At 46.3% G+C, this 14,760-nt stretch overlaps 1 protein-coding gene across 1 annotated transcript in view; it reads left to right on the plus strand.

The window, feature by feature from the left end:
* The window catches only part of LOC121559822 (neuron navigator 2-like), a 329,305-nt gene that overhangs the window by 289,932 nt on the left and 24,613 nt on the right, over window positions 1-14,760 (plus strand). Inside the window, exons 15-23 of the mRNA XM_045208606.1 lie at window positions 772-1,084; window positions 1,447-2,182; window positions 3,804-4,005; window positions 4,335-4,633; window positions 5,137-5,202; window positions 5,582-5,626; window positions 6,147-6,310; window positions 8,291-8,473; window positions 14,035-14,087. Coding sequence (XP_045064541.1) covers window positions 772-1,084; window positions 1,447-2,182; window positions 3,804-4,005; window positions 4,335-4,633; window positions 5,137-5,202; window positions 5,582-5,626; window positions 6,147-6,310; window positions 8,291-8,473; window positions 14,035-14,087 — 2,061 coding nt within the window. The remainder of the gene's footprint in view (window positions 1-771; window positions 1,085-1,446; window positions 2,183-3,803; window positions 4,006-4,334; window positions 4,634-5,136; window positions 5,203-5,581; window positions 5,627-6,146; window positions 6,311-8,290; window positions 8,474-14,034; window positions 14,088-14,760) is intronic.

A 14,760-nucleotide genomic window follows, 5' to 3' on the forward strand; every position in this document is an offset into this window, starting at 1 on the left:
TGCACACACACACACACTCACACAAATATATCCCCAGGCTCTGAATGGACACACAAATAGACTCTCAAGTACAGTCTCACACTCCCACCTCTCCCCCTCTTTCTGCTCTCCCCCTTCCCTTCTCTCCCCCTTATCTCTGAGTGTGTTAATGATATTGACATTCCTCACAGTTTGGAGGGGAATATGAGCCTATAGTATTGCTCTGGGTGACAGACCTGTGAACGGACTAGACTAATGTTAATGTTTGAACTGGCCTCAAGTCATTAAATACCAATTTGAAGAAGCCACCTTAGACAAACTGTGTGAGAAGTGATAGTACTCTCAGCTGGTTTTGGGTGGCTTTGGGAAGGGGTTGGATGTCTGGATAACATACACACACTATACAATAACACTCATTTAATATAGTGGTTATTTTATGTAGGATAACAAAGGCTGTACAAAGACCATATTCTCCCAGTATTACTTGACCTTTGACCCAACACTAGGTTAATACAGTCTGTTTCCATGGATACTGTCTCCATATTGGATCCCTAGAGTGCTGAGGTTATTGTATGCTGAGTACGGCTTCACTTACGGTAGGCCCCAAAGAGCTTTCTGATTTTGTCCACAATCAGTATACTATCATGCCACTATCAACACGGCCCTATAGGCACAAATGGAAGTGACTAACTTCAACCCGATAAGCCGGTCATTTTATTCCCATATATTCCATGCCACAGCACCATAAAATAGATCATAACTCCCCTCTTCTCTCATCCTCTGTGTCCCCAGCCTGTGACGGACGCTGAGAAGCACTCGGCCTCCACCACCCTGAACCCCGCCTGGTCAGGTGACGAGGTCAAGAGGTCAGACGGGGTGTCGGACAGCGGGGTCAGCAGGATGGACCAGGGCTCCAAGTGGGCCCGCCGGAACCCCTCGGACGTGTCTGACGAGTCGGATAAGGTGGGCTCGGGGCGGAAGACTCCCTCTATGACACACACAGGGTCCTGGAGGAGGGGCATGAGCGCTCAGGTGGGGGTGACCAGCCCCAGGACTAAAGCTACTGGAACTTCAGGGTCCACTGTGATAAAGACACACAGCACAGGTATGGGTGTTTTCTGTCCTGGCAGTGTTTCGCTGTCTCTGTATTTGTCTCGTTTGCGATTGCATGTGTGTTTCTATGTGTGCTCTTGTTTCTTCCTCTTTGGCAATGTCTCTCCTTATGTCTGTCTGTCCGTCGGTCCATCTGTGTAAATCTGTGTGTATGTGTTTGTACAGTATGCACTGTATCAGTATGTCTCCCTCTTTTCTACGTGTGTCCCTCTCTCCCTCTGTGTGTGTCTCTATGTGTCATTTTCTCTCTTGTGGTCTGAATCTTGAGTCATTAACCCTATGAAACACCACAACTATGACAAACTCTCCTCTGACCTTAACCCCTACTGTATGTCCCATCCTGTGTACGTGTAGGTAAAACAGACGACATCAAGGTGTCTGAGAAGGGCCGTCTCTCGCCTCGCTCCAACGGCCTCCACCGCTCGCCCTCCGAAGCTGGACGCAGCAGTGACGACGAGGCCAAGAAACACACACCCTCCTCCACCTCCACCGCTACCTCCACCCGCACATCACACACACACACCCTCACACACGCCCTGTCCGAACCCCAATCCCAGTCACACACACTCACCTCCCGCACCCCCACCAGCACATTTGGCTTCAAGAAGCAGAGTTCCGGGATGGTTACTATGGTTACCGCCAGTGGCGCCACCATCACGAGCGGGTCAGCGACTCTTGGGAAGATGCCCAAGTCAGGGACGAGATCCCTAGCCGGTGGGATAAAGGTCGGAGGTCAAGATGTGGGTTCCGGTCTAGGTCACCATGACGATGGGAACCTCTCGGTGAGCGCCCGCTCCACACTGCAGTACCGGAGCCTTCCAAGACCCAGCCGGTCCGGCGCCACCGCGCGTAACGGAAACCGGTCGTCGACCAGCAGCATCGAGGCGGCCGTGCTTTCCGTTACCACTCATAGTAAAAGCAGAGACATGGGGAACACTGGAAAAATTAATGGAAGTGGGACTGGGGTCTCGCTAGCCAATCAGACGGACCGAGAGAAGGGCGTGTCAGAGGGCGTGGACAACCTGAGGGGAGGGGCTTCCACCGTCCCTCTCACAGGGAGACAGCAGGTTGCCTCACCCACACTGCGCAGGTGAACAGACTCACACACTCACACTCACATGCAGAGATATAATGTCACTCACACTTAAACGTGGTCATTAATGACACCCATTTACAGTACAGTAGTACAGTGTCTGAAACCTATTCCTAGTGCAATGCAACACACACATTTACATCCATACACAAAGGTCATGTCAGTCCACTGTATGAAAACTATCCCTTCAGCATTTCTGTTCAGCTGCCAGGTCTGAGCCCACGCTTTTCATAGTCTTTATATGTGCACAGTAACACGAGCAGAGTCTTACCGCTCACCGCTGGGCTGGCTCATTAATCTCTATGGGTAATAAGGCTTTGAAGATCCTACTCTATATTATCACCCTGGCTACCGTCTTAACAGTCAACACACTCTGGTTATGTCCCAAATGGGACCCTATTACAAATGTAGCGCACTAAATAAGGATTAGGCTGCCATTTGGGACGTAGCCATTGTCCTTTAGCTTAAAGTAATGGGGTATGCTAATGTAGGTTTAAAAAGTTACTTAGATATAATCCTCCAAGCTTTTACTCAATAGTGTGCAATAGGGGTGGTTACTAGAAATTACTTTAAAACAGAAATGTGTTTATAATACTCTACATGTTTCATATCTCTCTCTCTGTGTGTGTCTGTCTACCTACATTGTTTGCATTTACATTTTAGTCATTTAGCAGACGCTCTTATCCAGAGCAACTTACAGTTAGTGCATTCATCTTAAGATAGCTAGGTGGGACCAAAGTTGTAAGCACAGAATCGTCAATAATGTCATTGTATTCTGTAGCGTTAAGATTTCCCTTCACTGGAACTAAGGGGCCTAGCCCGAACCATGAAAAACAATCCCAGACCATTATTCCTCCTCCACCAAACTTTACAGTTGGCACTATGCATTGGGGCAGGTAGCGTTCTCCTGGCATCTGCCAAAACCCAGACTGCCAGATGGTGAAGCATGATTCATCACTCCAGAGAACGCGTTTCCACTGCTCCAATGCATAGTGCCAACTGTAAAGTGTGGTGAAGGAGGAAAAATGGTCTGGGGCTGTTTTTCATGGTTCGGGCTAGGCCCCTTAGTTCCAGTGAAGGGAAATCTTAACACTACAGCATACAATGACATTCTAGACAATTCTGTGCTTCCAACTTTTTCGCAACAGTTTGGGGAAGGCCCTTTCCTATGTCAGCATGACAATGACCCCAATGGCGGCAAGCTTTACACCACTCCAGCTGACGCTTGGCTTTGCACATGGTGATCTTAGGCTTGTGTGCGGCTGCTCAGCCATGGAAAACCCATTTTATGAAGCTCCTGACGAACAGTTCTTGTGCTGATGTTGCTTCCTGAGGCAGTTTGGAACTCAGTAGTGAGTGTTGCAAATGAGGACAGGCGATTTTTACTTGCTTCAGTTCTCGGTGGTCCCGTTCTGTGAGCTTGTGTGGCCTACCACTTCGCGGCTGAGTCGTTTTTGCTCCTAGACGTTTGAGTGTTAGTTCACGAAAGGCTTTTTTGCTGGGGGGGGGTGGTGCTGTGGGATTATTTAAGATACTCTTTGAAGAGGTAGGGTAAATATTTTTTTTTATTCTCCTTTTCAACTTTCTCCTTCTCTTCTCCCTCTCCATCTCTCTCCAGGTTGTTTGGTGGTAAGCCCAGTAAGCAGGCTCCGGTCACCACAGCAGAGAACATGAAGAACTCGACGGTGATCTCCAACCCTCACGCTACCCATGCTGCCCTGGACTCCCCTGGAGGTGTAGGGGGGGAGACCGAGGGCAGCAGCCCCCTGTACGGAGGACGACACCTAAGCACGGGCCATAGCACGCTGGGTAGCGAACAGGTAAGATAGGCAGACTAACCATATGACATGAGCTGGCAATATCTTTGCAGCCTCTTGATAAGCATCTGTGTCCATGAACAGTTTATACTTGCACAAACAAGAAAATAGCCAACTTTAGCTACCAGCACCGATCACGATAGGTAGCCTTGTGATAAAATAGTTGGCTATGATAGCAAGCAACCGTGTAGCTAGCAACAGCAGATCATAATATGAAGAACACTAAGAGTGCAGCAGATATATGATTTGACCTTGGCGAGTGGAAGCATAACCACTAAGCATAACATATGAAAATCACTTGATAAATCCATCATTTCTCCTGTGTCCCCCAGAGTGCGTCCAGCCCCGGCTCTGTCTACTCCTCCACGGGGCCCTCCAACAGCCTGACGTGGGGCACCACCATGAGCACTGGCTCCTCTGCCCAGAGCAGGGAGGGTACCCTGGGTGGGCACAGTGGGCACGGTGGTGGGGCGGGAAGCCTGGGCTACCCCTCGGTCAGCAGCATGCACACCAGCAGCGAGTCCATCGACATGAGCGTGAGCAGCGCCGGGCATGGAGGAAGGGACAGCAGGGAGGACACCCTCTCAGCCCTGGGCAGGACCAGCAGCATCAAGACGGGCATGTCTGAGAGGTGAGGACAGGGGAATGGAAGGAAGGAGGGAGGGAGGGTTAGAGTGGTAATAGTGGGAAGTTGGGAATCTGCTCTGATCTTGGTCATTATATCTTTATATGGACAGAAAAACAAGGAACCTGTCAGATGTTGCCATAGCACTGTCATATTGTGTTTGTTCAGTGTATTCCTGCATACATGAATGTGTATGTGACCGGAATGTGTCAGCCATATTATCACCAGAGATATTATGCAAGCATCTCAATGGAAAGCATTGTTTAAGGTATGCCTTAATGCTATGTCATTTGAGATCTATTCTGGTGTTACCTTCTCTGACACATCTCATTATCTTTGCTTACTAGACTAGTAGATGATATTCATTGTTGAGCTGGTGGTGGTGATTTTGCTTGTTGCAACGGTTGGACTCAATGTGGCTCTCTCCTTCAGAGGATTATTCTCCCTCACTTTTATTTCTGAAGTTCTTTCTCTCTTTGTCTGTTGTGTGTGTCCCCCCTTCCCATCAGCCCCCTGTCCTCCCCCTCCGCTAGCCCTAAATTCAACCGAAACACCTTACCTCGGAAACAGGACAGGTAAAAGTGCTTGTGTGTGGGGCTTCTCCTTTGTGGCGGTGTGTGTGTGTGTGTGAGTGTGTGAGTGTGCGAGTGTGCTGTGTTGTTGCAGGCTTTCGTTCCCCTTACAGCGCTTGCTCTCAGTCCGCTATCGCTGTTTATATGCTGCCATCTTGTGGCGAAACTTAGACTTGGACCCTGATATTTAAAAACAACCATCACTGCTATGACATGACACTATACTAAGATGTGTTGTCACAAAATATATTTTCCAGAAAAGCGATGGCATATATATATTTTTACAATTGCAATAGCTAGATAGTGCACTATCCACATTCCTCCTTTCCTCTCCTCCATTCTTTTCCTCTCCCTGAAGTGTTTTTCTTTGCTGATCCCACAGGGGTCCACACAGTGATAGAAACACTCTGCCCAAGAAGGGACTCAGGTACCTACTGTATGACCTCTCAGGCACTGTCTGCCATGCTTAGCACCCTCCCTCTCTCTCTCTCACTTTCCCTCTCTCACAGCTTGAGCTCACGCAATGCTGGTGTTGTTGTAGTTATTCTTTTTTTGCTCTTGGCACAATGTTGTGTTGCGCTTCAGTGTTAAGGCATGTCACCTGTCACTACTGTGTGTGCAGAGGTGTCATGGTGTCACGTCGTACGCACTTTGATTTTGTGCACCGTTTTGGAATTCGTTTGGGCAGCGTTTTGGATTTCTGTTGACTGTCCCCTTGATTTGTGTGTTGCTCTGGGTTGAAGAAAAGTGCTTGTACATTATGTGGAATGTACTTGGGACATAATAATCAGTTGCTCTTGGTAAAAATAGAATCACCATATGATAAATCAAGTTCTGCCTGGTAATGATTAAATCAGAATGTAACAACCGCACCAGTTTGCACACTACTCTCATAACCTTTACCCACCAACATATAACCTCTGACCCTTGTGTGTTTGGCACTGCAGGTACGCCCCATCGCCCCAGCTGCGAGGTCATGAGGAGGCTGCGCGTGATTGGCTGCGCTTCCATTCTCAGGGCGGGCTGCAGGACTCGACCAGTAACTCTCCCTTCTCACCTGGGTCAAGCCTCACCTCACCCTCAGGGACACGCTTCAACTTCGGACAGCTCGGTATGACCTATAAACACCTTACAAGCCACTGTACTTGTGTGTGTGTGTGTGTATACAGTTCCTTCAGAAAGTATTCAGACTTTTTCCACATTTTGTTACGTTACAGCCTTATTCTAAAATTGATTACATATTATTTTTGTATCAGCAATCTACACACAATACCCCATAATGACAAAGCGAAAACAGGTTTTTTGAAATTTTTGCAAATGTTTTAAAAATAAAAAACTGAAATACCTTGTTTACATAAGTATTCAGACCCTTTGCTATGAGACTCAATTGAGCTCAGGTGCATCCTGTTTCCATTGATCATCCTTGAGATGTTTCTACAACTTGATTGGAGTCCACCTGTGGTAAATTCAATTGATTGGACATGATTTGGAAAGGCACACACCTGTCTATATAAGGTCCCACAGTTGACAGTGCATGTCAGAGCAAAAACCAAGCCATGAGGTCGAAGGAATTGTCAGTAGAGCTCAGAGACAGGATTGTGTCGAGGCACAGATCTGGGGAATGGTACCAAAACATTTCTGCAGCATTGAAGGTTCCCAAGAACACAGTGGCCTCCATCATTCTTAAATGGAAGAAGTTTGGAACCACCAAGACTCTTCCTAGAGCTGGCCGCCCGGCCAAACTGAACAATCGTGGGAGAAGGGCCTTGGTCAGGGAGGTGACCAAGAACCCGATGGTCACTCTGACAGAACTCTAGAGTTCCTCTGTGGAGATGGAATAACCTTCCAGATGGACAACCATCTCTGCAGCACTCCACCAATCAGGCCTTTATGGTAGAGTGGCCGGACGAAAGCCACTCCTCAGTAAAAGGCACATGACAGCCCGCTTGGAGTTTGCCAAAAGGCTCCTAAAGACTCTCAGACCATGAGAAACAAGATTCTGTGGTCTGATGAAACCCAGATTCAACTCTTTGGCCTGAATGCCAAGCGTCACGTCTGGAGGAAACCTGGCACCAACCCTACGGTGAAGCATGGTGGTGGCAGTATCATGCTGTGGGGATGTTCTTCAGCAGCAGGGACTGGGAGACTAGTCAGGATCGAGGCAAAGATGAACGGAGCAAAGTACAGAGCGATCCTTGATGAAAACCTGCTCCAGAGTGCTCAGGACCTCAGACTGGGGGCGAAGGTTCACCTTCCAACAGGACAACGACACTAAGCACACAGGGGTGGCTTCGGGACAAGTCTCTGAATGTCCTTGAGTGGCCCAGCCAGAGCCCGGAATTGAACCCGAAATAACATCTCTGTAGAGACCTGAAAATAGCTTTGCAGCAACGCTCCCTATCCAACCTGACAGAGCTTGAGAGGATCTGCAGAAAATAATGGGAGGAACTCCCCAAATACAGGTGTGCCAAGCTTGTAGCGTCATACCAAAGAAGAGTATGGCGCAGTGGTCTAAGGCACTGCATCGCAGTGCTAGCTGTGCCACTAGAGATCCTGGTTCGAATCCAGGCTCTGTCGCAGCCGGCCGCGACCAGGAGACTCATGGGCAGCGCACAATTGGCCTAGCGTTGTCCAGGGTAGGGGAGGGAATGGCCGGCAGGGATGTAGTTTAGTTGATAGAGCATGGCGTTTGCAACGCCAGGGTTGTGGGTTCGATTCCCACGGGGGACCAGTATGAGAAAAAAATAATAATAATGTATTCACTAACTGTAAGTCGCTCTGGATAAGAGCGTCTGCTAAATGACTAAAATGTAAAATGTAAATGTAAGACTCGAGGCTGCAATCAACAAATTCTGAATATTTGCGTAAATGTCATATTTTTGTCATATTTTTTAATTTGCAAAACATTCTTAAAACCAGTTTTTGCTTTGTCATTATGGGGTATTGTGTGTAGATTGATGAGGGGGGAAAACAATTTAATCAATTTTAGAATAAGGCTGTAACCTAACAAAATGTGGAAAAAGTAAAGGGGTCTGAATACTTTCAGAAGGCACTGTATATCAAATGACCTGTATAGTTGTGTCCCTTGCAGCGGGCAGCCCCACCACAGCTGCTCAGATAAACCTGGCCAGCCTCCGGAACAATAGTCTGATCAATCAGGACATCACCTTTGAACCCTGTGGTGACACCCGCCTGAGGAACTCCTGCGTGTCATTGGACGAGAAGACTCGCACCATGAGCCGCTCTGGTTCCTTCAGAGATGGCTTTGAGGAGGGTGAGTAAAGAGAGAAGAAGGAGGGAGTGAGGGAAGCGACAAGTGCAAGCTGTGCCACTAGAGATCCTGGTTCGAGTCCAGGCTCTGTCGCAGCCGGCCGCGACCGAGAGACCCATGGGCGGCGCACAATTGGTCCAGCGTCGTCCAAGGTAGGGGAGGGTTTGGCCGGCAGGGATGTGGGTTCATTTCCCACGGGGGGCCAGTATGAAAAAAACAAAACATGTATGCATTCACTAACTGTAAGTCGCTCTGGATAAGAGCGTCTGCTAAATGACTAAACATTTTTTTTTAAAGATAGAGAGTTGATTACTCATGATAAAATCTTCAAGCCTTAGATGGATACATAAACCTTCAAATCTATCCACTTTCTCTTACTATTTTATCTCAACATTACTCTTTCTCTCTTTCTTTTAATATGTTTTACTCAATTCCCTCCCCGTATCTCCACCTCTATCCCTGCTTGCTTTTGTAGCCCAATTATCTTCCTGGCTTATTATTTTTTTTCCCATAAACTAGTGTTGTTCAATGCCAATATAACACATGCAGATTTGAGCCTTTCTTCCCATCACCAAGACCAAGAAAACAAGTGCACTTCTTTTCAGAGGGACAAATCTAGTCTGAGAGAGAACTACAGAGAATGAGAGAGAGAGGGATCTGTTTACTCTCAGTTGGTGTGAGTGTGTGTGTGTGTGCGAGCGTACTTGTGTGTGTTAACCTGGGAAAAGCTTTGGGGGGGAGAGAGAGACAGAGATAGAGAGATAGAGGCTGGAGGATAAACCCAGCCATGTCTCATAGGAAATAAGCTCAGCGTTGTCTTTAAGCTTCCTGGGGCCTCATAAGCACCATAGTCCTGCTAAGACACATGGTCCTCATAAGACACTATGGCAGTTCTAACAAGAGACGGCCACTGGGGGAGTACAGGATTCACTGCTGCTCTCATCATCTCCTCCTCTCTTTGTAGTCTGCATGCTGTCTTTTCCTGTGTGTGTGTGTGTGTGTGTGTGTGTGTGTGGGGTACACAAGAGCTACATTTCTAGGTGCAGACATGCATGCATGTGTGTGTATACACACAAATACTTTGGTGCATGGGTCTCTATTGTATTATAGTGTAAAATCGTCATGAGAGAGAGAGAGAGAGAGAGAGAGAGAGAGAGAATTAAGACTATCCTCACACAAAACATTATTATATAGGCCCTCCAGTGCCACTGTTTTATCCTCTGTTGTGCTCTTGCTCTCTCTTTTTGCTCCTCTCTTCCCAATTCCCTTCTTCCCTCCAGGGTTAAAAAAACGGGATAATTACAGGGTCTTTCTAATCAAGAAACATGAGGACATGCAGGAAACCGTGTGTGTGTTGTGCGTGAGTGTGTATGTTTGTCTATCCGTGCGATTGGATTACTGTGTGTGTGTCTGTGTGTTCATATTAGTGTGTTATGTGTGTGTTTGTTCATATGTTTTCCTGGTATAAGGTTACTTTAGTGTTATTAAATGTGGACTGGGGCATATACAGTGTCTTCGGAATGTACTCAGACCCCTTGACTTTTTCCACATTTTGTTACAGTGAGGGAAAAAAGTATTTGATCCCCTGCTGATTTTGTATGATCAGTCTATAATTTTAATGGTAGGTTTATTTGAACAGTGAGAGACATAATAACAACAACAAAATCCAGAAAAACGCATGTCAAAAATGTTATAAATTGATTTGCATTTTAATGAGGGAAATAAGTATTTCACCCCTCTGCAAAACATGACTTAGTACTTGGTGGCAAAACCCTTGTTGGCAATCACAGAGATCAGACGTTTCTTGTAGTTGGCCACCAGGTTTGCACACATCTCAGGAGGGATTTTGTCCCACTCCTCTTTGCAGATCTTCTTCAAGTCATTAAGGTTTCGAGACTGATGTTTGGCAACTCGAACCTTCAGCTCCTTCCACAGATGTTCTATGGGATTAAGGTCTGGAGACTGGCTAGGCCACTCCAGGACCTTAATGGGCTTCTTCTTCAGCAACTCCTTTGTTGCCTTGGCTGTGTGTTTTGGGTCATTGTCATGCTGGAATACCCATCCACGACCCATTTTCAATGCCCTGGCTGAGGGAAGGAGGTTCTCACCCAAGATTTGACGGTACATGGCCCCGTCCATCGTCCCTTTGATGCGGTGATGTTGTCCTGTCCCCTTAGCAGAAAAACACCCCCAAAGCATAATGTTTCATCCTCCATGTTTGACGGTGGGGATGGTGTTCTTGGGGTCATAGGCAGCATTCCCCTTCCTCCAAACACAGTGAGTTGAGTTGATGCCAAAGAGCTCGATTTTGGTGTCATCTGACCACAACACTTTCACCCAGTTCTCCTCTGAATCATTCAGATGTTCATTGGCAAACTTCAGACGGGCCTGTATATGTGCTTTCTTGAGCAGGGGGACCTTGCGGGCGCTGCAGGATTTCAGTCCTTCGCGGCGTAGTGTGTTACCAATTGTTTTCTTGGTGACTATGGTCCCAGCTGCCTTGAGATCATTGACAAGATCCTCCCGTGTAGTTCTGGGCTGATTCCTCACCGTTCTCATGATCATTGCAACTCCACGAGGTGAGATCTTGCATGGAGCCCCAGGCCGAGGGAGATTGACAGTTATTTTTAGTTTCTTCCATTTGCGAATAATCGCACCAACTGTTGTCACCTTCTCACCAAGCTGCTTGGCGATGGTCTTGTAGCCCATTCCAGCCTTGTGTAGGTCTACAATCCTGTCCCTGACATCCTTGGAGAGCTCTTTGGTCTTGGCCATGGTGGAGAGTTTGGAATCTGAATGATTGATTGCTTCTGTGGACAGGTGTAAGAGTGTGCTCCTAATCTCAGCTCGTTACCTGTATAAAAGACACCTGGGAGCCAGAAATCTTTCTGATTGAGAGGGGGTCAAATACTTATTTCCCTCATTAAAATGCAAACCAATTTATAACATTTTTGACATGCGTTTTTCTGGATTTTGTTGTTGTTATTCTGTCTCTCACTGTTCAAATAAACCTACCATTAAAATTATAGACTGATCATTTCTTTGTCAGTGGGCAAACGTACAAAATCAGCAGGGGATCAAATACTTTTTTCCCTCACTGTACGTTACAGCCTTATTCTAAAATAGATTAAATAAATACAAATCCTCAGCAATCTACACACAATACCCCAAAATGACAAAGCGAAAACAGGTTTTTAGAATTTTTTGCAAATGTATTAAGAATAAAAAACAGAATACTTATTTACATAAGTATTCAGACCCTTTGCTATGAGACTCGAAATTGAACTCAGGTGCATCCTGTTTCCATTGATCATCCTTGAGATGTTTCTACAACTTGATTGGAGTCCACCTGTGGTAAATTCAATTGATTGGACATGATTTGGAAAGGCACACACCTGTCTATATAAGGTCCCACAGTTGACAGTGCATGTCAGAGCAAAAACCAAGCCATGAGGTCGAAGGAATTATCCGTAGAGCTCCGAGACAGGATTGTGTCGAGGCACAGATCTGGGAAAGGGTACCAAAACATTTCTGCAGCATTGAAGGTCTTAAATTCTTAAATGGAAGAAGTTTGGAACCACCAAGACTCTTCCTAGAGCTGGCCGTCCGGCCAAACTGAGCAATCGGGGGAGATGGGCCTTGGTCGGGGAGGTGACCAAGAACCCGATGGTCACTCTGACAGAGCTCTAGAGTTCCTCTGTGGAGATGGGAGAACCTTCCAGAAGGACAACCATCTCTGCAGCACGCCACCAATTAGGCCTTTATGGTAGAGTGGCCAGACAGAAGCCACTCCTCAGTAAAAGGCACATGACAGCCCGCTTGGAGTTTGCCAAAAGGCACCTAAAGACTCTCATACCATGAGAAACAAGATTCTCAGTTGTGATGAAACCAAGATTCAACTCTTTGGCCTGAATGCCAAGCGTCAAGTCTGGAGGAAACCTGGCACCATCCATGAACGGAACAAAGTACAGAGTGATCCTTGATGAAAACCTGCTCCAGAGTGCTCAGGACCTCAGACTGGGGCGAAGGTTCACCTTCCAACAGGAAAACGACACTAAGCACACAGCCAAGACAACACAGGAGTGGCTTCGGGACAAGTCTCTGAATGTCCTTGAGTGGTCCAGCCAGAGCCCGGACTTGAACCCGATCGAACCTCTGGAGAGACCTGAAAATAGCTGTGCAGCAATGCTCCCCAACCAACCTGACAGAGCTTGAGAGGATCTGCAGAGAAGAATGGGAGAAACTCCCCAAATACAGGTGTGCCAAGCTTGAAGCGTCATACCCAAGAAGACTCAATATTGTAATCGCTGCCAAAGGTGCTTCAACAAAGTACTGAGTAAAGGGTCTGAATACTTATGTAAATGTTGTTGCATTTTAATTTTTTATATATATATAAATTAGCAAAAAATTCTAAAAACCTATTTTTGCTTTGTCATTATGGGGGTATTGTGTGTAGATTGTTAAGGGAAAAAAAACAATTTAATCAATTTTAGAATAAGGCTGTAAAGTAACAAAATGTGGAAAAAGTCAAGGGGTCTGAATACTTTCCGAAGGCACTGTGTACCTGCACACTTAGTTTAAGTTGCCCTATGTTGAGATGTCCACACTTACATGTTGTGTCACTTGACCTAGAAATGTAGCTATTGTGTACCCCACACACACACACACACACACACACACACACACACACACACACACACACACACACACACACACAGGATAAGTCAGTGATTTCATAAATCGCCAGATTCAAATGAAACTCTCTCTCTGAATGGAACTTTCAGGACAGTTTGCCTACCATTACATATGCGGGGCACCACCTTATATTTTAGGCCTTTTGCGCCCCACCCGGAAAATAATCTAAGGAAAACACCTCTCATGCGTAGACCTACTTCCTGGTCTCTTCTATGACATCATAGCCTAATCCTTCTCTATCTGATCCCAGCCTTCTAGCCTTCTAGCCTGTAGACAGGAAACCACCGAATTAAATAGAACAATATTATCTTGTATGTCTATGCAGGAAACGCTCTTACGGCATTGTGTCTGGACTTTGATGTAAGATCAGACTGAGTCGTTAGGATAATACCCAGACTATCATTAGTTACACCACACAGTCACTCCCATCATAACCCTGTACTGTACTGTGTGGATACTAGGATACATGCACACACACGAACACACACATTATACCGCAGTGTGTGGTAGCGTTATCTTTACAGGGCTGTTATTAGGACTTTCACGTCCATGGCGGCTGGTCTAGTCAGGACAAGTGAGAGGGGGTGGATAATGGTAGGGTGACTGGTGGATGGAGCGAGGTGGGTGGTGAAAGAAGGGATTTGCATCTTAGGGAGATTGTCGGGGCTCTGATTTTGTAAGGGGATGGCACAAATGTATTATGGTGTGCAGTAGTTTTTCTAGATTAGAGATCTTTCATATTTTTCCTTGGTTTGGTCACAAACGTGCGTGCGAGTGTGTGTGTTTACTAGAGCACCTGATGTAGTGTGTGTTGTTATGTACAGGACTGAGGCCTCATCCCTCTATGTCCTGTGGCTTTGTCTCTGCAGTTCACGGCTCCTCCCTGTCTCTGGTCTCCAGTACCTCCTCTATCTACTCTACGGTGAGTACAAATATTGTATATGTTTTTATATTTTCATAGATGAAATATAGCTCCTAATGCCCTAATTGTAGAGCTGCCACTGCTCCACTGCTTTACTGTATATGTAGCTATATGTTTATTAATATGTACTGTATATGTTTATTAATGAGTTGTAGTAGTCAATGTTTAATACCACATTAATGCCACATATAAACACCCCACTCAGAAATATCCATCAGCAACTTCGCTAATCAAGCCAGGTTGGTCTAATGCATTTATGTTGATGATCGGATAGCTTATCTTAAATCAGTTTTTAAAGGTAAAACGTCACCAGAGTCCTTTATATGAGAGAGGAGTAGGATAGAGTTTCTGCTTGGCACTGATCTAATGTCAGTTTTGTGTTTCTCTTCCTAATGGTTAATGTTAGGATTTGGCTATGGTAAGCTGATTCTAGATCTGTGCCTAGGGGCAACTTTTATAATTTACCTGAAATAGAGGCGTGGCTGCTCTTACTCAGATCCGGGCCAGTCACGCCCACACACACCCCAGCCAATCAGTAAAGGGTTTTTCTATTAGGGTGGCCCCTCCCCTACCCATCGATAGGTACACTCCTGGAAGCAGGTGTAGAGGCAGGTCTGTGTGAAGAAAGAGAGAGAGAGAAAGAAAGGAAAGGAGAGTTGGAACTACAGAGCAG

This window comes from Coregonus clupeaformis, chromosome 3 (assembly GCF_020615455.1).
Source record: "Coregonus clupeaformis isolate EN_2021a chromosome 3, ASM2061545v1, whole genome shotgun sequence".
Lineage (NCBI taxonomy): Eukaryota > Metazoa > Chordata > Actinopteri > Salmoniformes > Salmonidae > Coregonus > Coregonus clupeaformis.